The sequence below is a fragment of the Drosophila sechellia genome, chromosome 3R (genome assembly GCF_004382195.2).
Source record: "Drosophila sechellia strain sech25 chromosome 3R, ASM438219v1, whole genome shotgun sequence".
NCBI classification, from domain to species: Eukaryota; Metazoa; Arthropoda; class Insecta; order Diptera; family Drosophilidae; genus Drosophila; species Drosophila sechellia.
In genome coordinates this window covers 26394489-26413313 of record NC_045952.1, presented here as the reverse complement: position 1 = coordinate 26413313, position 18825 = coordinate 26394489, and the positions used below count along the sequence as shown (strand labels likewise).

The 18825-nt window shown below is 49.4% G+C and overlaps 4 protein-coding genes across 8 annotated transcripts; 2 read left to right on the top strand and 2 right to left on the bottom strand.

The window, feature by feature from the left end:
* Window positions 1-10: 10 nt before the first annotated feature.
* On the bottom strand, window positions 11-4175 carry LOC6618733 (nucleolar protein dao-5). Of its 4 annotated transcripts, none has more exons than XM_032722438.1 (5): window positions 3835-4175; window positions 3106-3776; window positions 659-3046; window positions 310-358; window positions 114-205 (listed from the first exon to the last, which is right to left on the bottom strand). In XM_032722438.1, the coding sequence occupies exons 1-4, from the start codon at window positions 4056-4058 to the stop codon at window positions 351-353; spliced, it is 3291 nt and encodes a 1096-aa protein (XP_032578329.1). In that variant the 5' UTR covers window positions 4059-4175; the 3' UTR covers window positions 114-205; window positions 310-350. The 4 variants fall into 4 exon arrangements, with proteins under 4 accessions (XP_032578327.1, XP_032578328.1, XP_032578329.1 ...); XM_032722439.1 differs by having other exon boundaries at window positions 116-208; XM_032722436.1 differs by lacking the exon at window positions 310-358 and having other exon boundaries at window positions 11-208.
* Window positions 4176-4953: 778 nt separating this feature from the next.
* LOC6618732 (probable histone-lysine N-methyltransferase Mes-4) lies at window positions 4954-9757 on the top strand. The gene is made up of 5 exons (XM_002042954.2): window positions 4954-5347; window positions 5441-6689; window positions 6758-9188; window positions 9250-9375; window positions 9434-9757. The coding sequence occupies exons 1-5, from the start codon at window positions 5029-5031 to the stop codon at window positions 9563-9565; spliced, it is 4257 nt and encodes a 1418-aa protein (XP_002042990.1). The 5' UTR covers window positions 4954-5028; the 3' UTR covers window positions 9566-9757.
* LOC6618730 (glycerol-3-phosphate acyltransferase 1, mitochondrial) lies at window positions 9756-18509 on the bottom strand. Of its 2 annotated transcripts, XM_002042952.2 has the most exons (8): window positions 17777-18509; window positions 13321-13438; window positions 12551-12715; window positions 11501-12492; window positions 11108-11412; window positions 10709-11046; window positions 10335-10644; window positions 9762-10275 (listed from the first exon to the last, which is right to left on the bottom strand). In XM_002042952.2, exons 1-8 carry the CDS (start codon window positions 17887-17889, stop codon window positions 10067-10069), a joined length of 2550 nt encoding a protein of 849 aa, XP_002042988.1. In that variant the 5' UTR covers window positions 17890-18509; the 3' UTR covers window positions 9762-10066. The 2 variants fall into 2 exon arrangements, with proteins under 2 accessions (XP_032578978.1, XP_002042988.1); XM_032723087.1 differs by lacking the exons at window positions 13321-13438; window positions 17777-18509 and adding an exon at window positions 12800-12906 and having other exon boundaries at window positions 9756-10275.
* On the top strand, window positions 14042-15162 carry LOC6621235 (RING finger protein nenya). The gene has a single exon (XM_002045378.2). It carries the CDS (start codon window positions 14490-14492, stop codon window positions 15144-15146), a length of 657 nt encoding a protein of 218 aa, XP_002045414.1. The 5' UTR covers window positions 14042-14489; the 3' UTR covers window positions 15147-15162.
* Window positions 18510-18825: the final 316 nt, after the last annotated feature.

Here is an 18825-nt window from a genome sequence, read left to right as displayed (position 1 = left end):
CGAACACTTGTTTTATGTCAAATGCATTAACAACAATTGCCTTTTATTGTTTCCGATAACAGGTTGTCCGTTGGCTAGAGGATGGAGTCCAGGCCCCGGCGACGAGAGCGCTGCGACAGGATTGGACGGGGCTTGTAGAGATCATCGTTGGTGTACCGCTGCTGCTGGCAGAGCTTCTTGCTGAGTCGCCTGGCGGACAGGGCGTCTGCTGATAAAAACAAGCACTTTAGTCACACGCATTCACGGGAATCGCTGGAAGCATCTACAATCGGCGGGCAAAGGACAGAAAATCGCGCGGGAACCGCTTACCCAGCTCCATTTCGGTTTGGTTAGGACTACTAGTGGTGGCTTCATACAGCTACGTATTTTGTATATTAGTTAACAAACAATGTGGATATGCGTGTGGAGGAGAAAATAGAGGCGGTAAAGAAGAACATTGAGGATGAGCATGAGAACAGAGATGTATGTAGATCACAGTCGCTTGGGTGGATCGATTTGTGTTAATTAGACTTTATTCTCAATTTATACTTGCTTTTCTAAACGTTAAGACATAGGACAATTCAATTGCATCGATCCACCCTTTGCGAGGGTTAGCAAATGAGAGATTCCAGGAACACATGCTACACCAAATGAAACTTAGCAATGATACAGTACGCACCATGCTCCTGCTTCTCCAATGCCTCGTTCTCCTTCGAGTTTATGCTGGCGTCAGATGGCGTTGGCGATGACTTGGGCTCGTCCCGTCGCAGTCTCTTTGCCGGACTGCCGGCGGTGCTGCTGCTGCTCGGACTTCTTGGCTGCGGCGGTGTCGCCTCCCGCATCATTCGATGCTGCTCCTGCATGCTGCTCCGTCTTCGCTTGGATAGGCTGCGTCGCAGAGCACGTATATCCACTGCCTCCTCCTGTGATCCATCCTCACTTAACCTGTTTAGCAAATTCTTTCGATCCTCTATCAGTTGATTGATGAGCTGCAGACGCGTCCTAAACTCGTCTGTGTTTTCCTCGAAGTGGGTAACAAAGTCGGCACTAAATTCGTCGCTTTGCTCATTCGAGATTGGGACTGGTGTGGCGGGTTTGTCAGCATCTTTCGGTGGATCCTCCACATCTCCGACTTGAGCAGGTTCGTCGACGCACTCTTCGGGAGGATTTTCCGGTTTGCTCTCCTCTTCTGGTTTATTCTCTTCGACATTGGTCTCCACTTTTTCGTCCTCCAATGTATCCATGCTCTTCTTGGCTGGCAAATCAGGAACGGAGTCAGCTGAGGTTTGAGGTTCTACAGTTGGCACTTCATTCTGCGAAGCACACTCGTCTTGCCTCGCCTCCAATTCCGGTTTTTCCGGCTGATTATCCGCCCCTTTTCCGTCAATATCTTCGGGTTCATGCTTACTGCTCTCCGCTCTGTCATATGATTGGGATCTTGCGGTCAGTTCTACAAAACTGCTCGTCGATTGCTGCAGGATGTCGCTCACGATGACAACGCCACTGGCACTGTCGCAAGCACCATTGGTGCTGCCGTTAGAGTTTCCATTCGTGCCGTTACCATTCTCTACGGGCGCATCTGATTTCACTGGAGCTGCTGAATCCTCTGGCTGAGAGTTCTTGGCCGGACCACCAGAACTGGGAGGCTTCCCCTCGTCGTTTGAGTCGGAACCACGACGCTGCTTATACTTTTCTTTGCTCTCGCTGTGATCATCGTGAATCGCCTTGTTCTCCGCACTCCCAGAAGTGTTCGATTTGTTACGATCACGATCGCGGCCCCGGTCGTGATCTTTCCTCCTCGACGACGACGAGGAACTGCTACTGCTGTGGTGGCTGCGACTTTGACTGTCCTTTTCCCTTTCCTTGTCCTTCTCCCTGTCTTTGTCTCGTTCCGATCGCGAGGATGACGAACTGGACTTGTGTTTTTTGTGTGAGGAGGATTCGTGGCGTGATGAAGAAGTGGTTCCCGATCGCTTGGATGAGGACGACTCCCGATTACTCCGGCTAGATGAACTTGAGGAGCTCTTATTGTTCTTGGAGCTGCTACTCTTATGTTTCGAGCTGGAGGAGTTCGACGAGGAGTGCTTCGAGCTGGAACTCGAGGAATGCTTGCTGTGGGATTTGTCGCGACTACGATCGCGGTCCCGATCTCTGCTCCTTCGCCGCTGTTTGTCATCTGAGTGGCTGTGGTGTCGCCGATCCTTTTCCTTAGACTTCGAATGGCTTTTTGATTGCGAGGACGTGGATGCTGGCGACGCCGTGGACTCAGACGCTGTGCTAACAGCGTCTTTCGGTGCGTCCAGTCCAAGCTCTGGGGGTTTATCTTGCTTGTCATCAGTTGTTGCTGGTTGTTCATCTTCTTTGACTTCCGTGTATAAATTGTGTAGTTTATCCCGAGTTTCCGTCGCTTTGGGTGTCGCGGCCAGCTCTGTGATGGATCCATTACTACCTTCCGCCCTTCGGGGCGTTGAAGGTGGCTCAGCTTTTGGTGGGGCTGGCGGAGGAGGAAGCTCGACTTTCGGTGGTGCTGGAGGAGGAGGTGGTTCAACTTCAGCTGGTGCCGGTGGAGGAGGTGGTTCAACTTCAGCTGGTGCCGGCGGAGGAGGTGGCTGAACTTTAGGTGGTGCTGGTGGTGGTGGTGGTTCAACTGTAGGTGGTGCTGGTGGTGGTGGTGGCGGTGGCTCAACTGTTGGTGGTGCTGGTGGTGGCGGTGGCTCAACAGTTGGTGGTGGTGGTGGAGGAGGTGGCTCAACTGCATGTGGTGCTGGTGGGGGAGGTGGATCGAAATGAGGTGAAGCTGGTGGTTGGGGCGCTGGCGGCGACTCAACTCCTGGTGGGGCCGGCGGAGGAGGATCTACTTTTGGCGAGGCTGGCGGCGGAGGAGGAGGCGGATCAACTTGTGGCGGTGCTGGCACTTGTGCAGTCTCCGGTGCAATAGACTCAATACTGGCATTGTTGGCGTCGTCTATGTTCGCCTTCACCTCCGACATGATCTCATCCTCGATGGAAAGAATTTGGAGGCCTGTGCTAGTGGTCTCCTCCGACACAGAGTTCTTTCGCTCAGTACCTGCACGAAAAAGAAATCGTAGAAGTTAAATAAGCCTTCGTGGCGCCCGGCAAACCCACCTTCGAAGGTAATGGCATCCTGTTTGATGTCGAAGTGGAGCTGTCGACCTACACTTCGGCCTGTACCCGCACTAGCATCCCAAGAGTTTTCGCTGAACTTTGGCATTTGCGCCTCCTCGCAAATGTTCTCTGGCTCCCCACTGTTGTGAGCTGCCGTGCGCTGCTGGCCATCAACCATGGACTCCGCGGACGACGCGATGGTCAGGCGGCTGTCACTGGACACCTGCGAGAGTTGCGACGCCTGTGAGACGCCATTCACCGAATCCGAGTTGTTCAACGAGACGTTGTTCAGCTCCTCCTTGATGGCAAGTGTTTTCCGCTCGCGCACTAGCTCGTAGGAGGGCGAAGTGTCCTCGTCGTCGACACCGGGCGGAAGTTCGTCGTCCCTCGACTCCGACTTGACGGTAGCCCGATCGGAGTCCGGACTTATTTGCTCCAGGTCCGTGGGCAGCAGCCCAGCCGTGGTCTCCACATTGAGCAGGCTGCTGCCGTTCAAGTGGCCACCAAATGGCGGCAAAGGCGGAGCTGACAGCATAGAGGGTCGCGCAGGTGGTGTGATGCCCAGGTACTTGTAGACAATGCTCTCGATCTTTGGCTCGAATATGGTGGCCACCTTGGGATTGACCACCTGGTCCACGATTTGGTCCACTCCCTTGTCCAGGACATCGGAGCTGAAACAGTCGATGTGATTACCCCAGGTTACCCAAGTCCCGCCAGAAGCATACTCACTCCATAAGGTGCTTGCGCAGCCTCTCTCGCAGCTGGACCTTGTTGGTCTCGGGCGTCCATTGCTGCTTGGCCAGGAAATCGTTGACCGCCGTCTCCACCTGTGTGCGCACATTCTGGTAGGCGGGCTTCGTGTCCACGTCCGCCAGGCAGCAGTTGAAGCGGAATTCGTCGAAGACGCCCTGCGACTTCACCTCGGCAATCAGCGTCTTGATAAAGTCGTCCATGCCCCTTGGCCCTTGCTATTCGTGTGCTGTTGCTTGCCGCGACACCCGTGAGTGTCGAGGAAATCCAGGATAAACGTCGAGTTTGTCTTTACATGCGTTTACATGTATGTACATATGTTTACGCTAGGGATGGCCGCCCCACGTGAGTTTCGCCCTGATTGGATTTGGCGTCGTGCGTGAGTGGTAGCTATGCCAACTTCTCAGTTTTACTAGCCAGTTTTGACGAGTTGCAGATACAGATACATTTTTACTTGTGAGTTATGAATGAAATGATAATAAAGTGTAGAAATATGTGTGCAACTTAGTTTTTATCTTTAAAGCCAAGTTGCATTTAATCAGCTATACACTAAGAACTTAAATGTTCATATTGATGTAAAATAATTCAGGTATTCACGTTGTTTTCGAAAAGTTGGAAGAATTCAGTTAATTGAATTGAATTTATAATATTTACTTTTGGAAAACAACAATGCATGAGAGTATCTGTTTACTCCGAATTACTATTATAAAAACTATCTGAAACGAAGATCGTGGCCAAGAAACCTTTACAAGAAATTCATATAAAAGGGGTAGAAACATGTAGTTAGGAATTTGTATTGGATAGCATGAGATGCCTGAGAGCGAGTGAATAAACACCCCGCGGCGCGATAGGTTTTTGAAAGTGTATGTACATAACTAATTGATTTGTTTATGATTTAATCTAAAAATTATTATAAGAAAGTATTATTTATATAACGATACTGTAAGTAAAACAAAACATCATCACACTGTGCATAACGGTGCGAGTCTTTGCTAAGGTAATCGATAGGAATGTGGGACGCCTTTTAGCGATCGTATCGATGGATCGATAGCTACCGCGATGCCCACGGTTGCAATCGAGGTTTTGGCGCAAGCGAAGCCTCTGTGTTCTTGGAAATTGTCGAGTTAACGGTAGTGTTTAATTGACGAGAGCGCGATTAAACTGGACCGCAGAATGAAGCTGAGCACGGACGCGCACTCTGAGATCGAGGGCGACGCTGCCCACGGCAATGTCCTGTGCAACTCCGCGTCCGATTCCCTGGCCGCCACCGACGAAGTGGCTGCGGGCAACGACGAGTCGGCGGCCACCGAAGGCGATGATGTTGAAATACCGATGGACACCAACAACAGTACTCCGGTTCGACTGCTGGACAAGTCCGGCCAAGACCCCGGCCAGAACGGCGCAGAGCCCGCTGGGGAGGAGTCCGACCTGGAGAGTAAGCAGCAGACGCCAGTCCAAAAAAAGCAACAACAGCGTGTGTCCATGGTGAACAGTGAGTGTAACAATGGCGAAATATACCCTGCCTTATGCCGTCCATATGCTAATATATCTGCTTTTGTGTGTGCGCCTGTGTGTGCTGCTTTAGGGAAACGAGATCTTATCAACTTGCAGTCGGCGCTGAGCCCCAAATATATTGGCTATGCCAATGCCAACTCACCCACGCCGCTTTCCGATTCCGATGACACAATACGCACGACGAGGCGACGCGTTAACCAAGCGGCGGCACTGAACAACAACAGCAGTGCTGGCGACACCCTGGCCCATGATAATGCGTCACCAAGGACCCCCGGGGGAGGAGGAGGTGGTGGAGACGATAGCGCTAATCAGCTGCCCAGCAAGACCTACATGAGCCCTATCGAAAAGCTGCTAATCAAGAACGGCGCCAGTTCGCCCAACAGCACCGGTTTCGAGACGGGCTCCGAGGACCTGGTCATACGGCCACTCGTTCGCAAACACGTAAAGCGCAAAATTAAGAGAGTGTCGAAGGCGAAAGTGTCCCTCGAACTGGAGGAGGAAAACCAGCAAGGGGTTGACGAAAAGTCAGTGAAAACGGAGCCAATAGATGAGGAAGTTGACCAGGCAGCAGAAGAAGCCCCAAATCAAGTGGCTGAAACTACCGCGATCTCCATTAAACCAGAGACTGAGGCTGAGCACAAAGCAGCCGTAGATGTTCATATAAAGCAAGAGGATACTATCAGCTTAGATATAGTTAGGAATCCAGTAGAGAGCACTTTCATGGTTATCACTGAAGAGCCGAAAGAACTGGAAAAAAGTACCTCCTCCACGGAGGTGGATCTGAAATCTCCACCCGACTTGAGCTCCACGGCACTCGCCACATCCATCAAATCCCCCTCCTCTGTGAGCATCGATAGCGCCAAAGGCCTGTCCATAGTCACTGATCCCGGTTGGCCCATCTACCAAGCTGGTGATCTGTTTTGGGGCAAGGTCTTCTCGTACTGCTTCTGGCCCTGCATGGTGTGTCCGGATCCGCTTGGCCAGATTGTGGGCAACATGCCGAGCCATGCTCAGCGCTCATTCCTTGACAACGCCAACGTTCCCATTCAAGTGCATGTGCGCTTCTTCGCCGACAACGGACGCCGCAACTGGATTAAGACGGAGAATCTGCTGACCTTTGCCGGACTGAAGGCTTTCGAAGATATGCGCGAGGAATTGCGAATCAAGCATGGACCGAAGAGCGCCAAGTACCGTCAGATGGTGCCCAAGCGGACAAAGGTTGTCATCTGGCGACAGGCCATCGAAGAGGCGCAAGCTATGACCCAGATCCCGTACTCCGATCGCCTCGAAAAATTCTACCAGACGTACGAGAACGTTGTGTAAGTAGATCAAACCTCGCTTTCCCTATTATCACAGAGAATACAATAAATATGGTTTAACTTTTCAGCACTCCCAATAGACAAAAACGCAACCGTACCAAGTATATGATGCAGGACACTTCTGACGTGGGCAGCAGCCTGTACGACTCCACGGACAACCTGCACAACAAGCAAGGCACACAGTTGCTGGCCGTGAAGCGAGAACGCTCGGAGTCGCCCTTTAGTCCGGCCTTCTCCCCCATAAAGAGGAAGAACGAAAAGCGGGCCAAGCGCCGCAAACTGAGCAATGGCACCGAAGCGGATACTGGTAGCAACAGCTTGGCGGAAATTCTTTCACAGACCATAACAACTGTTGACAGCTCCGTTTCTGAGAATCCCGAGTTCAGACAGCTCTTGTCTGCCATCATGGAATATGTAATGATGAACCGGTCAGATGAAAAAGTAGAGAGCCTTCTGGTCTCCGTGGTCAGCAATATCTGGACCCTGAGGCAACTCCAGTTGCGCGAGCTAGAGCGCGACTTGTTCAGCGGGAAAATTGACGAGCCTTTGGGCTCGTCGGTGGTTGGTCGTGGCAGCGGTGTTGGCACTGTCAAGCGACTCTCGAATCGCCTTATGACCTTGATGGTGCGCCGTAGCATGACTCCTGTAGTGACACCAAGTACAACGCCCGCACCATCGGAGCCAGATCGTCGCCTTTCCGAGGCGCCGAAGTCCAAGAAGCCCGTCAACCGGCCCATCGAGGAAGTAATTGAAGACATCTTGCAGCTGGACAGCAAGTATCTCTTCCGTGGGCTTAGCCGCGATCCCATATGCAAATATTGTTACCAGGCGGGATCCGATCTTGTGCGCTGCTCGCGCACCTGCTCGAGCTGGCTGCATGCCGACTGCCTGGAACGAAAGGAGACAGGAGCTCCGATGCCCAAAATAGGCAGTCGAAAGGCTCTGGTCATTTCACCCACATCGAAATCTCCCAGTCCCGATGAGGAGCATGTAACAGCCGACGCCAAGGAAGTTGGTGCCGTTGGTACCTCACTGGTGTGCCATGAGTGCAATGTGGGCGAACCGGAAGGCTGTGTCATTTGCCACCAAGTTGAATCGCCAGCTGTTCCCAGCACTCCCCGGAAGGAGGATGCACCATCGCACACGCCAATCGAAGATAAGCTCCTGACATGCAGCCAGCCTGTGTGTGGCAAGCGGTTTCACACGAGTTGCTGCAAATATTGGCCGCAGGCGAGCAGCAGCAAACATTCGGCACGTTGCCCACGGCACGTGTGCCACACATGCGTCTCCAACGATCCCAGCGGCAGGTTCCAGCAGCTGGGCAGCTCCAAACTGGCCAAGTGCGTTCGCTGCCCGGCCACCTATCACCAGGACTCGCATTGCATTCCAGCCGGCACCCAGATGCTCAACGCCACCAACATAATCTGTCCGCGGCACAACATCGCCAAGGCCGATGCCCACGTCAATGTTCTGTGGTGCTACATCTGCGTCAAAGGCGGCGAATTGGTATGCTGCGAAACGTGCCCCATTGCTGTGCACGCCCACTGCCGGAATATTCCCATCAAGACCAACGAGAACTACATCTGCGAGGAGTGCGAGAGCGGTCGTCTGCCGCTGTACGGCGAGATAGTGTGGGCGAAGTTCAACAACTTCCGCTGGTGGCCGGCCATCATCCTGCCGCCCACTGAGGTGCCCAGCAATATACTTAAGAAGGCTCACGGCGAAAATGACTTTGTGGTGCGATTCTTTGGCACACACGATCATGGTTGGATTTCGCGACGTCGCGTTTACCTCTACATCGAGGGGGATACGGGCGATGGACATAAGACCAAGTCGCAGCTGTTTCGTAACTACACGACCGGCGTGGAAGAGGCGTCGCGCTTCCTTACGATCATTAAAGCCCGCCGGCAGGAACAGGCCATGGGACGCCAGAGTGGTATTAAGCTCCATCCGCCTCCATATGTGAAAATCAAGACCAACAAGGCGGTGCCACCGTTGCGATTCTCGCAGAATCTAGAGGATTTGAGTACTTGTAACTGCCTGCCGGTGGACGAGCATCCCTGTGGCCCGGAGGCTGGCTGCCTCAACCGCATGCTGTTCAATGAATGCAATCCGGAATACTGCAAGGCTGGCAGTCTTTGCGAGAATCGAATGTTTGAGCAACGCAAGTCGCCACGTCTGGAGGTGGTCTACATGAACGAGCGGGGATTTGGGCTCGTCAACCGTGAGCCCATAGCCGCGGGCGACTTTGTCATCGAGTACGTGGGCGAGGTGATCAATCATGCCGAGTTCCAGCGGCGCATGGAGCAGAAGCAGCGGGATCGCGACGAGAACTACTACTTCTTGGGCGTGGAAAAGGACTTTATAATCGATGCGGGACCGAAGGGCAACTTGGCTCGCTTCATGAACCATTCGTGCGAGCCCAACTGCGAGACCCAGAAGTGGACCGTCAATTGCATCCATCGTGTGGGCATATTTGCAATCAAAGACATTCCAGTGGTACGTTCAAGTGGCACTGATCACATGGTGATGGTATAACTGATCAAACTGCCCTTTTCAGAACACGGAGCTCACCTTCAACTACTTGTGGGACGACTTAATGAACAACAGTAAGAAGGCCTGCTTCTGCGGAGCAAAGCGCTGTTCCGGCGAGATCGGCGGCAAACTCAAGGATGATGCAATTAAGGTGAGCTGTTCAAGAAACACCCAATTTATGGAGTTATAAACCTATTCTCCTTTTAAAGGCCCATGCCAAGTTGAAGCAGATGCGACGGGCAAAAGCACCCACCGTTCGTATCCATGTGAAGCCCAAGAAGACTCCCAAGGTGAAACACATAAGTGCGGACGATGAGCCAATGGATGCGAAGGACGAGTAATGGATGCCAATTAGATAGGAAGAACATTTTTTAACATTACATTTTTGTTGTATTATGAAGGAATATTTTTAACTCTCACCACATGTATTTATTTCCTAAAAGTTATGACGTATGTTTTTTAGAGACAATCTAGTGGAGATTGCGCTGCGCAGATGGATGTTGTGAAAATAAAGTGAGACGATTATTTTGTAAGATGTTCTATTATAAAGTTATGAAGTTTAATCAATCAGTTCAGTACAGTTGATATTGTTTTCGTTTGTCCTGCCGCACAGAGGCCGCATATAAAAAAGGTTTTTAAATTATACATTAGAAATTTGTTCATATTTCACTGTTTGTCGCTTAGTTACAGTAAAGCTAGCACTTTGGCATATATAAACTCGTATGACTATAAAACTAGACATAGCTAAGTCTAAGATCTAGGAGTACGCACTTTAAACTTAAGTGGATATGCACTATACAAGGATAAAACATGAATGCCAAAAATAAAGTGAGCGCCCATTTTTAAGGCGTTACACTGAAGTAGCCCGAGTTGAATTTTGGTACAATTGCGTCGATCTTCTTCACGATCGAGTTGAGTGACTCACGAGACATCTCGTAGAGCGTGTTGAGTGAGATCAGGCGCATGCCCTGCTGGTTGCACACCTCGATCACAGACCATTTCTCCAACAGCTTCAGGCAGTTGCGCACGGAGTCGGTTGATATGCTTTCGGCTGAAAGTGAGTTTGGGGTTGCATTAGGTGTAACTATTGATGCATAAAGCGCCACTTACCATAGATGCAGCTGCCGCGCTTGACCTTGATGCTCAGATCGTTGATCACAAAGCTTATAAATTCAGACTCCAGCATGGAGTTCTTGTGCAGTATTTGCAGGGACTGCGCCACCGTCACATACGTCCAGGCGAAGGGCGCCAGCACCTCGCAAATGTAGCGCTGCTGCGCCGGGGTTTCGCTGGCGAAAAGCAGCTTGGGCTCATCCGCCTCGCCAGCGCGCACGTCGTCGTAGTCGTCTTCGTCCAGGCAGTCGGCCAGGGCGTTGGCCAAGCGCCTGCCCTCAACGCCATTCGGCAAATCGTCGTGCAGCTATGGAGCATTGAAATTAGATTATACTCAAATGGCAAGAAAGGCGAAGTTTAATATACGCTACCTCTTCGGTCAAAACGCAACCACTAATCAAGAGGTCGTCCAACTGCTGGTACAGCAAATTCTCCAGCACCTTCGTCGGTTTGTTCAGAATAAATTCGTAGCGATAGATCTGGCAGTTTTCCAGCGCGGTGTCTATCAGCTTTTTGCGCGACACGGCGGCGTCTTTCTTATTCTCCGTTTCCGGAAGCAGTGAGTGGAAGGTGGTCAACAATATCGAGCTGAGGGCAAAGTGCGGTGTCAGCATGTTTGAGTAGTAGGCCAGCTCAATAAAGCTTTCCACTGAATTCACAGGCTTAATCACCAAACGCCCGTTCTCATCCCGAGTGCGAGTCACAAGACCTAAACAATTAAAACTAAATTAGCCAGGATGTCAGAGGAGAAAAAACGACGGTCGGCCTACCTGAGCCGAGTAGGTCACAGGCATATGCCACAATCTGCGAGGATTCCCCGGAAAAACCGATGTCCTTGCAGCTCGACAGCGAGTTTCGCAAGTCGTCCAGAGCCTCCGACAGAATCTGCTCCTCGACACCGTTCCTAAAGCGGGTGAGCAGCAAAAAGGCTATCGCATTGGTGGACATCACAGAGGTGGCTGCGGCGCAGTCAAAGACCACCTGGCGCGAGATGCTTTCGATGAGATTGCGGTGCTCCTCGCACACAACATCGGTGCCGTACAAGGAAGAGGTGGACTGATTGTGCTGTAGCACCCTGTCATAAGAGTGTATACATATATATTAATATTCCGAACCATATTCAATCACATAAGAAACATATCAAATCATCTTCGGCAGCCTACCTGGCAGATGGCTTGTAGACCTTGGCAATGTTTCCATCCTCTCGGGTTATCTTGTACGAATTGACCAGCTCACGTATCGAGTAGGGCTCGTTAAAGTCGATGCGCATGAGGCCGTAGTTCGATTTCAGGGCCGTCCAAATGCCCGAAATGGCCTTGCCGAATGACTCGGGTATCTTCTTCTCGCCCTTCTGTTCGCGCACAAAGTTCCCGTCGACGAGGCGCTCGTAGTTCACGGAAACTGGTACTAGGAGTGCGTCCGGTATGCTGCCGTCCATGAAGGCGTTTACAATCACAGAGAGTATGCCGCCCTTTGGCATGCACGGCTTGCCAGTGCGCGTTCGTCCGCCCTCGATGAAGAACTCAACGTTGTGGCCCTGCTTCAAGGCGTGGGTCAGATACAGGTGTAGAGCAGCGCGATAGAGCACGTCCTTCTTGCCCTCCACAGGATCAATCTTGCGTTTGATGAAGAAAGCACCCAAACCACGTAAGAGCCCACCAAAGACCGGAATTTGCAGGTTGTTGCCAGCGGCTACCAGCGGACAGCGTATATCGTTGTTCGTGAGTATCCATGTGATCAAGAGGTAGTCCAAATGGCTGCGATGCAGCGGCACAAAGATCAGCGGAGTGCCCGGCGAACGCTCTGTGGCTGTTTTGAGCATCTCGATCTGCTTCGTGTTCGTAACGACGCCGGAGAGGAAGCAGGGCAGCAACTTGTGCAGGATCCAGGAAGTGAAGGCCAACATGCCATTGTTCAGAGTGGAGCCCATGTCCTTCAGTATGCTAATGGCGCGCTGCTCCTGCTTACGCAGAATGGCCTGATAGGATATGCCCCTCGTCTCGTCCTCCTCCTCCTGCGCCTCCTGATCTCCACTAGCACTGCGCGTGAGCAGACGGTGACCATTTTTAGCATATCTCTGCTCCCGCAGCGTCTGCTCGGCGGCCTGTTTAATGGCATGCTTCAGTACAGCATCATTGTGCACGATCTCGGTGACCTAAGGGGATGCAGTTCAAGGTGAGTACATGTTTAATGAGCTTTAAGGGGTCACCCACCTGTCGGTACTCGAACTTCTCGCTGCGCACCACCTGGGCTACATATGGGAAGAGCACGCCCCAGTCGAACAGTTTCTTAAAAGGCTTCTGACCCGAATGCGGGGTCAGCTCCAACATATTCTGCGTCCCAATGCCATGAGCCACCGAGTTCTGCGTCTTGGGCTCCTGTAATGAAACGATCGGAACAATTGTGTGATTGTGATGCAACTAGCGTACATATAGACGTCTTGCAGGCGGGTCAATTGGTACCTCGAACCAGCCGCGAGCGTGAAACTCCTCCAGGGGCATTATAGACAAGAGATTCTACTGTTCTACAGCACTTTCAAATTGTAAGTTTAGAATTTACGCATTTCCATGCGCCCGGCTTTTTTTGCAGGAAATCGACGGCCGATAGGTCCTGCTCAGCTTTCAGGACTGTTATCGATTGGCAGGATGAGGTGGCAACGCCACGAGTATTTAATTTAAAATAGTGCAATTTTTTAAAAAAACCTTTTTTTGAACATTTAAATTTAGTTGAAAAATGTATTTGTAATTTAAAATTTTAAGAATCAATGTTATGATGGTAAATATTTTCATTTTTTGCCAAATATATTAATCACTCTGCGGACTTTGACTGAATTGCAATACGGATACGGTATTTACAATTCATTGAGTGGAAATGTTTGCTTATCTGCGATACTAGACACTCCCTGCAATTGCGTCACGGCGTGTACTACGTAGTGGGGTTAACTTTAATGGAGGATGGGTGCTTGATAGGCGGGGAAACTTACATTGGATGATCGCAAAGTGACCAGGAGATCGCTGCGTATGGTGTTGATCTTGCTGAGGTAGCTCGTCCGGTAGCTCAGATTCAGATTGGGAAACAGGCCAGCGATGATTACCGGTGCCCTGCAATCGTAATCGGATGAATAGGGATGGCGTTACAATCAATCATTATTAATAAATAAAATAAAGTAGCGCCAACGCGGGTGGTGCTGCAATCAAATCAGGAGCACGCAATTAACAACACAACACCTCTTCGATTATTATTCGGCTACTTGAGCGGTCTACAGTCCAACTTCGCCAGGGTTCATTAGCCCAACGCAGTCATCAGCGGGTATATATTTTTATACGGAAAGTCGTGTATGTTTTTGAGTAGTGCCGCTATTGATAAGTGTTTAGTTGTTCATAAAATATGGCGCAGAACTGAACTTTGAGCGTGCTTTGTATGGTTTTTATACATACAATAGTATCATCATATTCGCTTGAAAATCAGCTGACATGTTCAGAGGTTAAACATTTGTTCGCTACTGTTTAAAGTTTTTTTTACATATGTTTCTCAAATGCTATACGATGAATATTTTGAATTCCAAATATAATTCTAACTTATTTGAACAATAAAGGGAGTGGTTAACGGGCTCTTAATCTTTAGGTGAACTTGAAACCATACTTCAACTATCAAAACCAGACGGATGCCTAATTAAATCAAAAATAATTTCATCAGCTGTCGCTTTTACGTTCGCATTACGTTAAAAAGCACGTTTTCCTCTCATCAAGTTTTTATATACCCCAATCTGTTTACGCTGAATTATTTTGTCACGGAACCTTTTCTTGATTAGACGACTTACTCGATTGTAAAGAGAATACTTAAACGAATTCCACCATTTATACGCTTAAGAAAATAAATTTATTGAATTTTGGAATCGAAAGCCAAATTCGTATAGTTATGATGCCAAAACTAAACAATGAAACAAAGAAGTCTGTATTTCCTGCGCCTTTCAAAGCAATAAGTTCATTATAAGGAGTGTACACTGCATTTCAATTAGGGGTCAGTGCTGCCAGACGCGCAGCCACCGGAGTGGCCAGACTGGAAAGGATAAAACCCGTTAGATTAAAGACGCTCCAAAGCAGCTGAATAAAGTTCAACAAACTCTTAGTTTGCAAACAATTGGTTTTTCGAATGTTTCGAATCCACTGCAACAAGTGCTATCGACGCCGCAACGTCGAGCCATCAACGATCTTCCACATGACCCAGTGCCAACACGTCCTGTGCGCCTCCTGTCTGAGCGAATCCTCGACAGAAAAGAAGTGCCCATTGTGCAAGCGGGATCTGCGAGCAATTCCGATCGACAGAAACTTGCCTGCAAACGTGGCCCACTACTTTGAGGATCCGCTTCGATTCCAGCAGCTCTACCGCAAGATCAGCAAGTTTCAGGCCGACCAGCGGGCATCGGACAACCTGGGATTCTATCGCCAGATGCAGGAGCACGAGAAGAACGAGAGCCGCCTAAAGGGCTTCTGCAAGATGGAGGCGCAGTTCAACCAGCAGATCCAAAAGGAGAAGGAACGGATCGTCGAACTTCGCGCCTACATAAAGTACCACGAGGAGGAGGGTCTCAAGAAGTGGCCACACACGGGAGATGAGAAGCCCTGGAGTAACCAGGCACGTCGCCTGCGGCCCAGGACACCCTCTGTGACCACATCGGATAATACCCAGTCGGATGAGCATATGACGACGTTCTGCCTGGACTCGGACATGGATTGCCTTGAAGAGGACGAAACCCACCGATCCGACAAGAAAACCTTCAACGGGAATATCAAAGATTTTCAAATATAATCACATCTCTCCACAAGTTTTCCTTAACTACGATTAGAATATTAAGATCAATATTTAACCATTATAGTGTAAGTAATATCAAAATAGGTTCCAGGAGAACTTAAAGCAGAGATCGATGAGACTACAGCATAAATTTAAATCCAGTATAAGCAATATTTTCGCTAATCTTAGAGTGGACTTCACAATCATCTCGAGCTGTGGAAAATTTATTTTTTAGAGGTCTAGGACAAGTGGATCACCACTTTGGATTATTACTTTACTTTTATTGCCCACCGATACGAGATGAATGCCACGCTTTCTTTGTGACCCCCAAGCTGGTCGAAATCCAGCGAGATTGCGAGAATAGCCATTGTGCAATCTTAATCAGATAATTGGGTACGAATTTAACAGCGACAATCGTTCCGATAATTGTTGCCAAGAATGATTTGCGGGCGAAATGTGGGTGGGGGATTCGTTGGTTATCACTGCGAGTGCACCATCGCCAATTGCGCCTCGCAAAGAGAGTACTCGATGGGCAGTGGGCGGCAGGAGGGAGGGGAGCTGCTGGGGGCGGGAGAAAGTGTTTGTGCCGGAGCAAACAACACTATTGACGCCCGGGTGACGTCAATCGGTGACCAATGACCAATGACCCAACGCAGCCTCCCCAGTGCCAGTTAGCACGTGGACGATAGGCGGAAGCCTAGCAATTTGCATTCTACGGAGGGCCAACTGGACAAAGGGGCATTGTGAGTCATGGCCAATGGAGCAACCACCTGTTGTGCGCTCGAAACCAAAACAAAACATAACTACAGTGGAGCATCGACAAAGAAAACAACTATGTATGCATATCTTTAACTGTTGGTTCGTTTCATCGCACCGATGGAAATAAGTTGATTTTTTTAAAAAAAATGGGAATACAAAGTATTTCTAATCACGAAAGTTTATTATCTGTGTGTTCGTTATTGATTATAGAACTATAAGTAAAATCATCGAAGAAAGCTTAAAATATCAGTTCTTTATCTCATCTAACCTTTGTTTAAACAAATATTTTATCAGCTAATCGAAATCATATATGTGCACTAATCTATAGAAAATATAAAAATAATTGATTAGCGACGCGCTGGGCAAAGTTCAGGACGGTCGTCAACATGATGATGATTATGCTGCGCCCTTGACGTGGACTGGCTCCGCGCGCTAGTGCTACTAGTCAGTCACTAGTGATGCTCCGGCATCAGCCGGCGGGCAAGTGATCGGAAGTGGTCTCGGAAACGTACCGAACCCGACGATTAAACGCGACTAATCAGACGCGTGAGTGACCCTTTGGTGGCAGCGGCCACAACTACTGCGGTGGCAAAAAAAAATATAAATGGTATTGCGTTCTACCCAATATAACCAGACATCGGTCGCGACCCGCACATAGAAAATATCGTATGATCCGAGCTTTCAGATTTTGCGCGAGATAGTAGCATCTACACTTTTTTTTGGCAAGAAATCCAGCGAGATTGCGAGAATAGCCATTGTGCAATCTTAATCAGATAATTGGGTACGAATTTAACAGCGACAATCGTTCCGATAATTGTTGCCAAGAATGATTTGCGGGCGAAATGTGGGTGGGGGATTCGTTGGTTATCACTGCGAGTGCACCATCGCCAATTGCGCCTCGCAAAGAGAGTACTCGATGGGCAGTGGGCGGCAGGAGGGAGGGGAGCTGCTGGGGGCGGGAGAAAGTGTTTGTGCCGGAGCAAACAACATTATTGACGCCCGGGTGACGTCAATCGGTGACCAATGACCCAACGCAGCCTCCCCAGTGCCAGTTAGCACGTGGACGATAGGCGGAAGCCTAGCAATTTGCATTCTACGGAGGGCCAACTGCACAAAGGTGCATTGTGAGTCATGGCCAATGGAGCAACCACCTGTTGTGCGCTCGAAACCAAAACAAAACATAACTACAGTGGAGCATCGACAAAGAAAACAACTATGTATGCATATCTTTAACTGTTGGTTCGTTTCTTCGCACCGATGGAAATAAGTTGATTTTGTTTAAAAAAATGGGAATACAAAGTATTTCTAATCACGAAAGTTTATTATCTGTGTGTTCGTTATTGATTATAGAACTATAAGTAAAATCATCGGAGAAAGCTTAAAATATGAGTTCTGTATCTCATCTAACCTTTGTTTAAACAAATATTTTATCAGCTAATCGAAATCATATATGTGCACTAATCTATAGAAAATATAAAAATAATTGATTTGATACATTGTTTTTGTTCATAAACTGGATCTTTGAACTTTGAGGAGCGCAATCCAGCTTTTCATGACATTAATATGCAATTAAAGTAATCTAGACCGTAAAAGTTTAAGCCAAAACAACAGCCCATGTCGATAAGATATGAAAACCCACTGAAACTAGGGGAAAACTTTCGAACTGTGGACTTGCGACCTATGTAGCCAGGTCCCACTGTGCTTCATTTAGCATGCATTGGATAAACTGCGAGTGCGCCTCTAAAAATAACGGCGCTTCTTACTCGCCAGCATTACTTGAACTTGGAGGTTGGGGCGATACACACACTACCCACAGCACCTACACCAACCAAAACACTAGGTGGCTTATGGGATTTATTTGGGTTCCATCTGCGCCCATTTGCACTCACCTCGTTTTGGCGAATATGTAGTAGACAATAAGGGCAACTGATGCAATCTCGATGCCGCCGAGCAAAGAAATCTCGGCGACGCGCTGGGCAAAGTTCAGGACGGTCGTCAACATGATGATGATTATGCTGCGCCCTTGACGTGGACTGGCTCCGCGCGCTAGTGCTACTAGTCAGTCAGTAGTGATGCTCCGGCATCAGCCGGCGGGTAAGTGATCGGAAGTGGTCTCGGAAACGTACCGAACCCGACGATTAAACGCGACTATTCAGACGCGAGAGTGACCCTTTGGTGGCAGCGGCCACAACTACTGCGGTGGCAAAAAAAATATAAATGTTGTTGATGAAAAATGGTGGAGGAGATGATGGCCGCTCCGCTCCAGCGTTCTCTCTGCGGGATGCCGATGCCGCTCTCGCTCTCCTGGCCGATCGGTGGTGGCTATATGGTATTGCGTTCTACCCAATATAACCAGACATCGGTCGCGACCCGCACATAGAAAATATCGTATGATCCGAGCTTTCAGATTTTGCGCGAGATAGTAGCATCTACACTTTTTTTGGCAAGCTATACAATAAAGTGGGCTTGGAACCGGTTTACCGACAGCTACCTACTATGCTATGGTGCCGTCGCGAAATTACATCGAATAATTCAATCAAAAATATATATCCTTTGTTTCCCAGCCTTTTATTCGCCGCACAAAAGGGATTCTGTTCACACCGTATACTCAGAACCGCGCCAGTCGACCGTTCGCAGTGGAATAAGAGCGGCGACGACGCTCGACGCTTAATTAAATGCCAATTAACGTGTGACAATAAGTATATGTGCGGCCCATGGATGTGCGAACGTGTACGAAGACCAAGATCGGCATCGCCATCGGCGGCAGCACGACGGGCGATAACGAAAGCTACAGCCGCCGCCAGATACAGATGCAGATGCCATGCCGCTGTTATCAGCGCGAGCGGGAGAATGATAAGGGATCGCTCTGCGCGGCAGGCAAGACGACCAAAAAGAGAGCCAACTGAATGATGTGCCTAAGACTAAGAGTTTAATGAGC

Coding starts and splice junctions, on each gene's coding strand:
- LOC6618733 (XM_032722436.1), bottom strand. CDS start 4,058: ATGGACGACTTTATCAAGACGCTGATTGCCGAGGTGAAGTCGCAGGGC. Junction 3,777..3,834: donor CTGCGCAAGCACCTTATGGA/GTGAGTATGCTT, acceptor CGACTGTTTCAG/CTCCGATGTCCTGGACAAGG. Junction 3,047..3,105: donor GGATGCCATTACCTTCGAAG/GTGGGTTTGCCG, acceptor TTTTTCGTGCAG/GTACTGAGCGAAAGAACTCT.
- LOC6618732 (XM_002042954.2), top strand. CDS start 5,029: ATGAAGCTGAGCACGGACGCGCACTCTGAGATCGAGGGCGACGCTGCC. Junction 9,189..9,249: donor CAATCAAAGACATTCCAGTG/GTACGTTCAAGT, acceptor TGCCCTTTTCAG/AACACGGAGCTCACCTTCAA. Junction 9,376..9,433: donor TCAAGGATGATGCAATTAAG/GTGAGCTGTTCA, acceptor CTCCTTTTAAAG/GCCCATGCCAAGTTGAAGCA.
- LOC6621235 (XM_002045378.2), top strand. CDS start 14,490: ATGTTTCGAATCCACTGCAACAAGTGCTATCGACGCCGCAACGTCGAG.
- LOC6618730 (XM_002042952.2), bottom strand. CDS start 17,889: ATGTTGACGACCGTCCTGAACTTTGCCCAGCGCGTCGCCGAGATTTCT. Junction 10,645..10,708: donor GTTGCGTTTTGACCGAAGAG/GTAGCGTATATT, acceptor AATGCTCCATAG/CTGCACGACGATTTGCCGAA. Junction 10,276..10,334: donor GCGCGGCAGCTGCATCTATG/GTAAGTGGCGCT, acceptor ACTCACTTTCAG/CCGAAAGCATATCAACCGAC.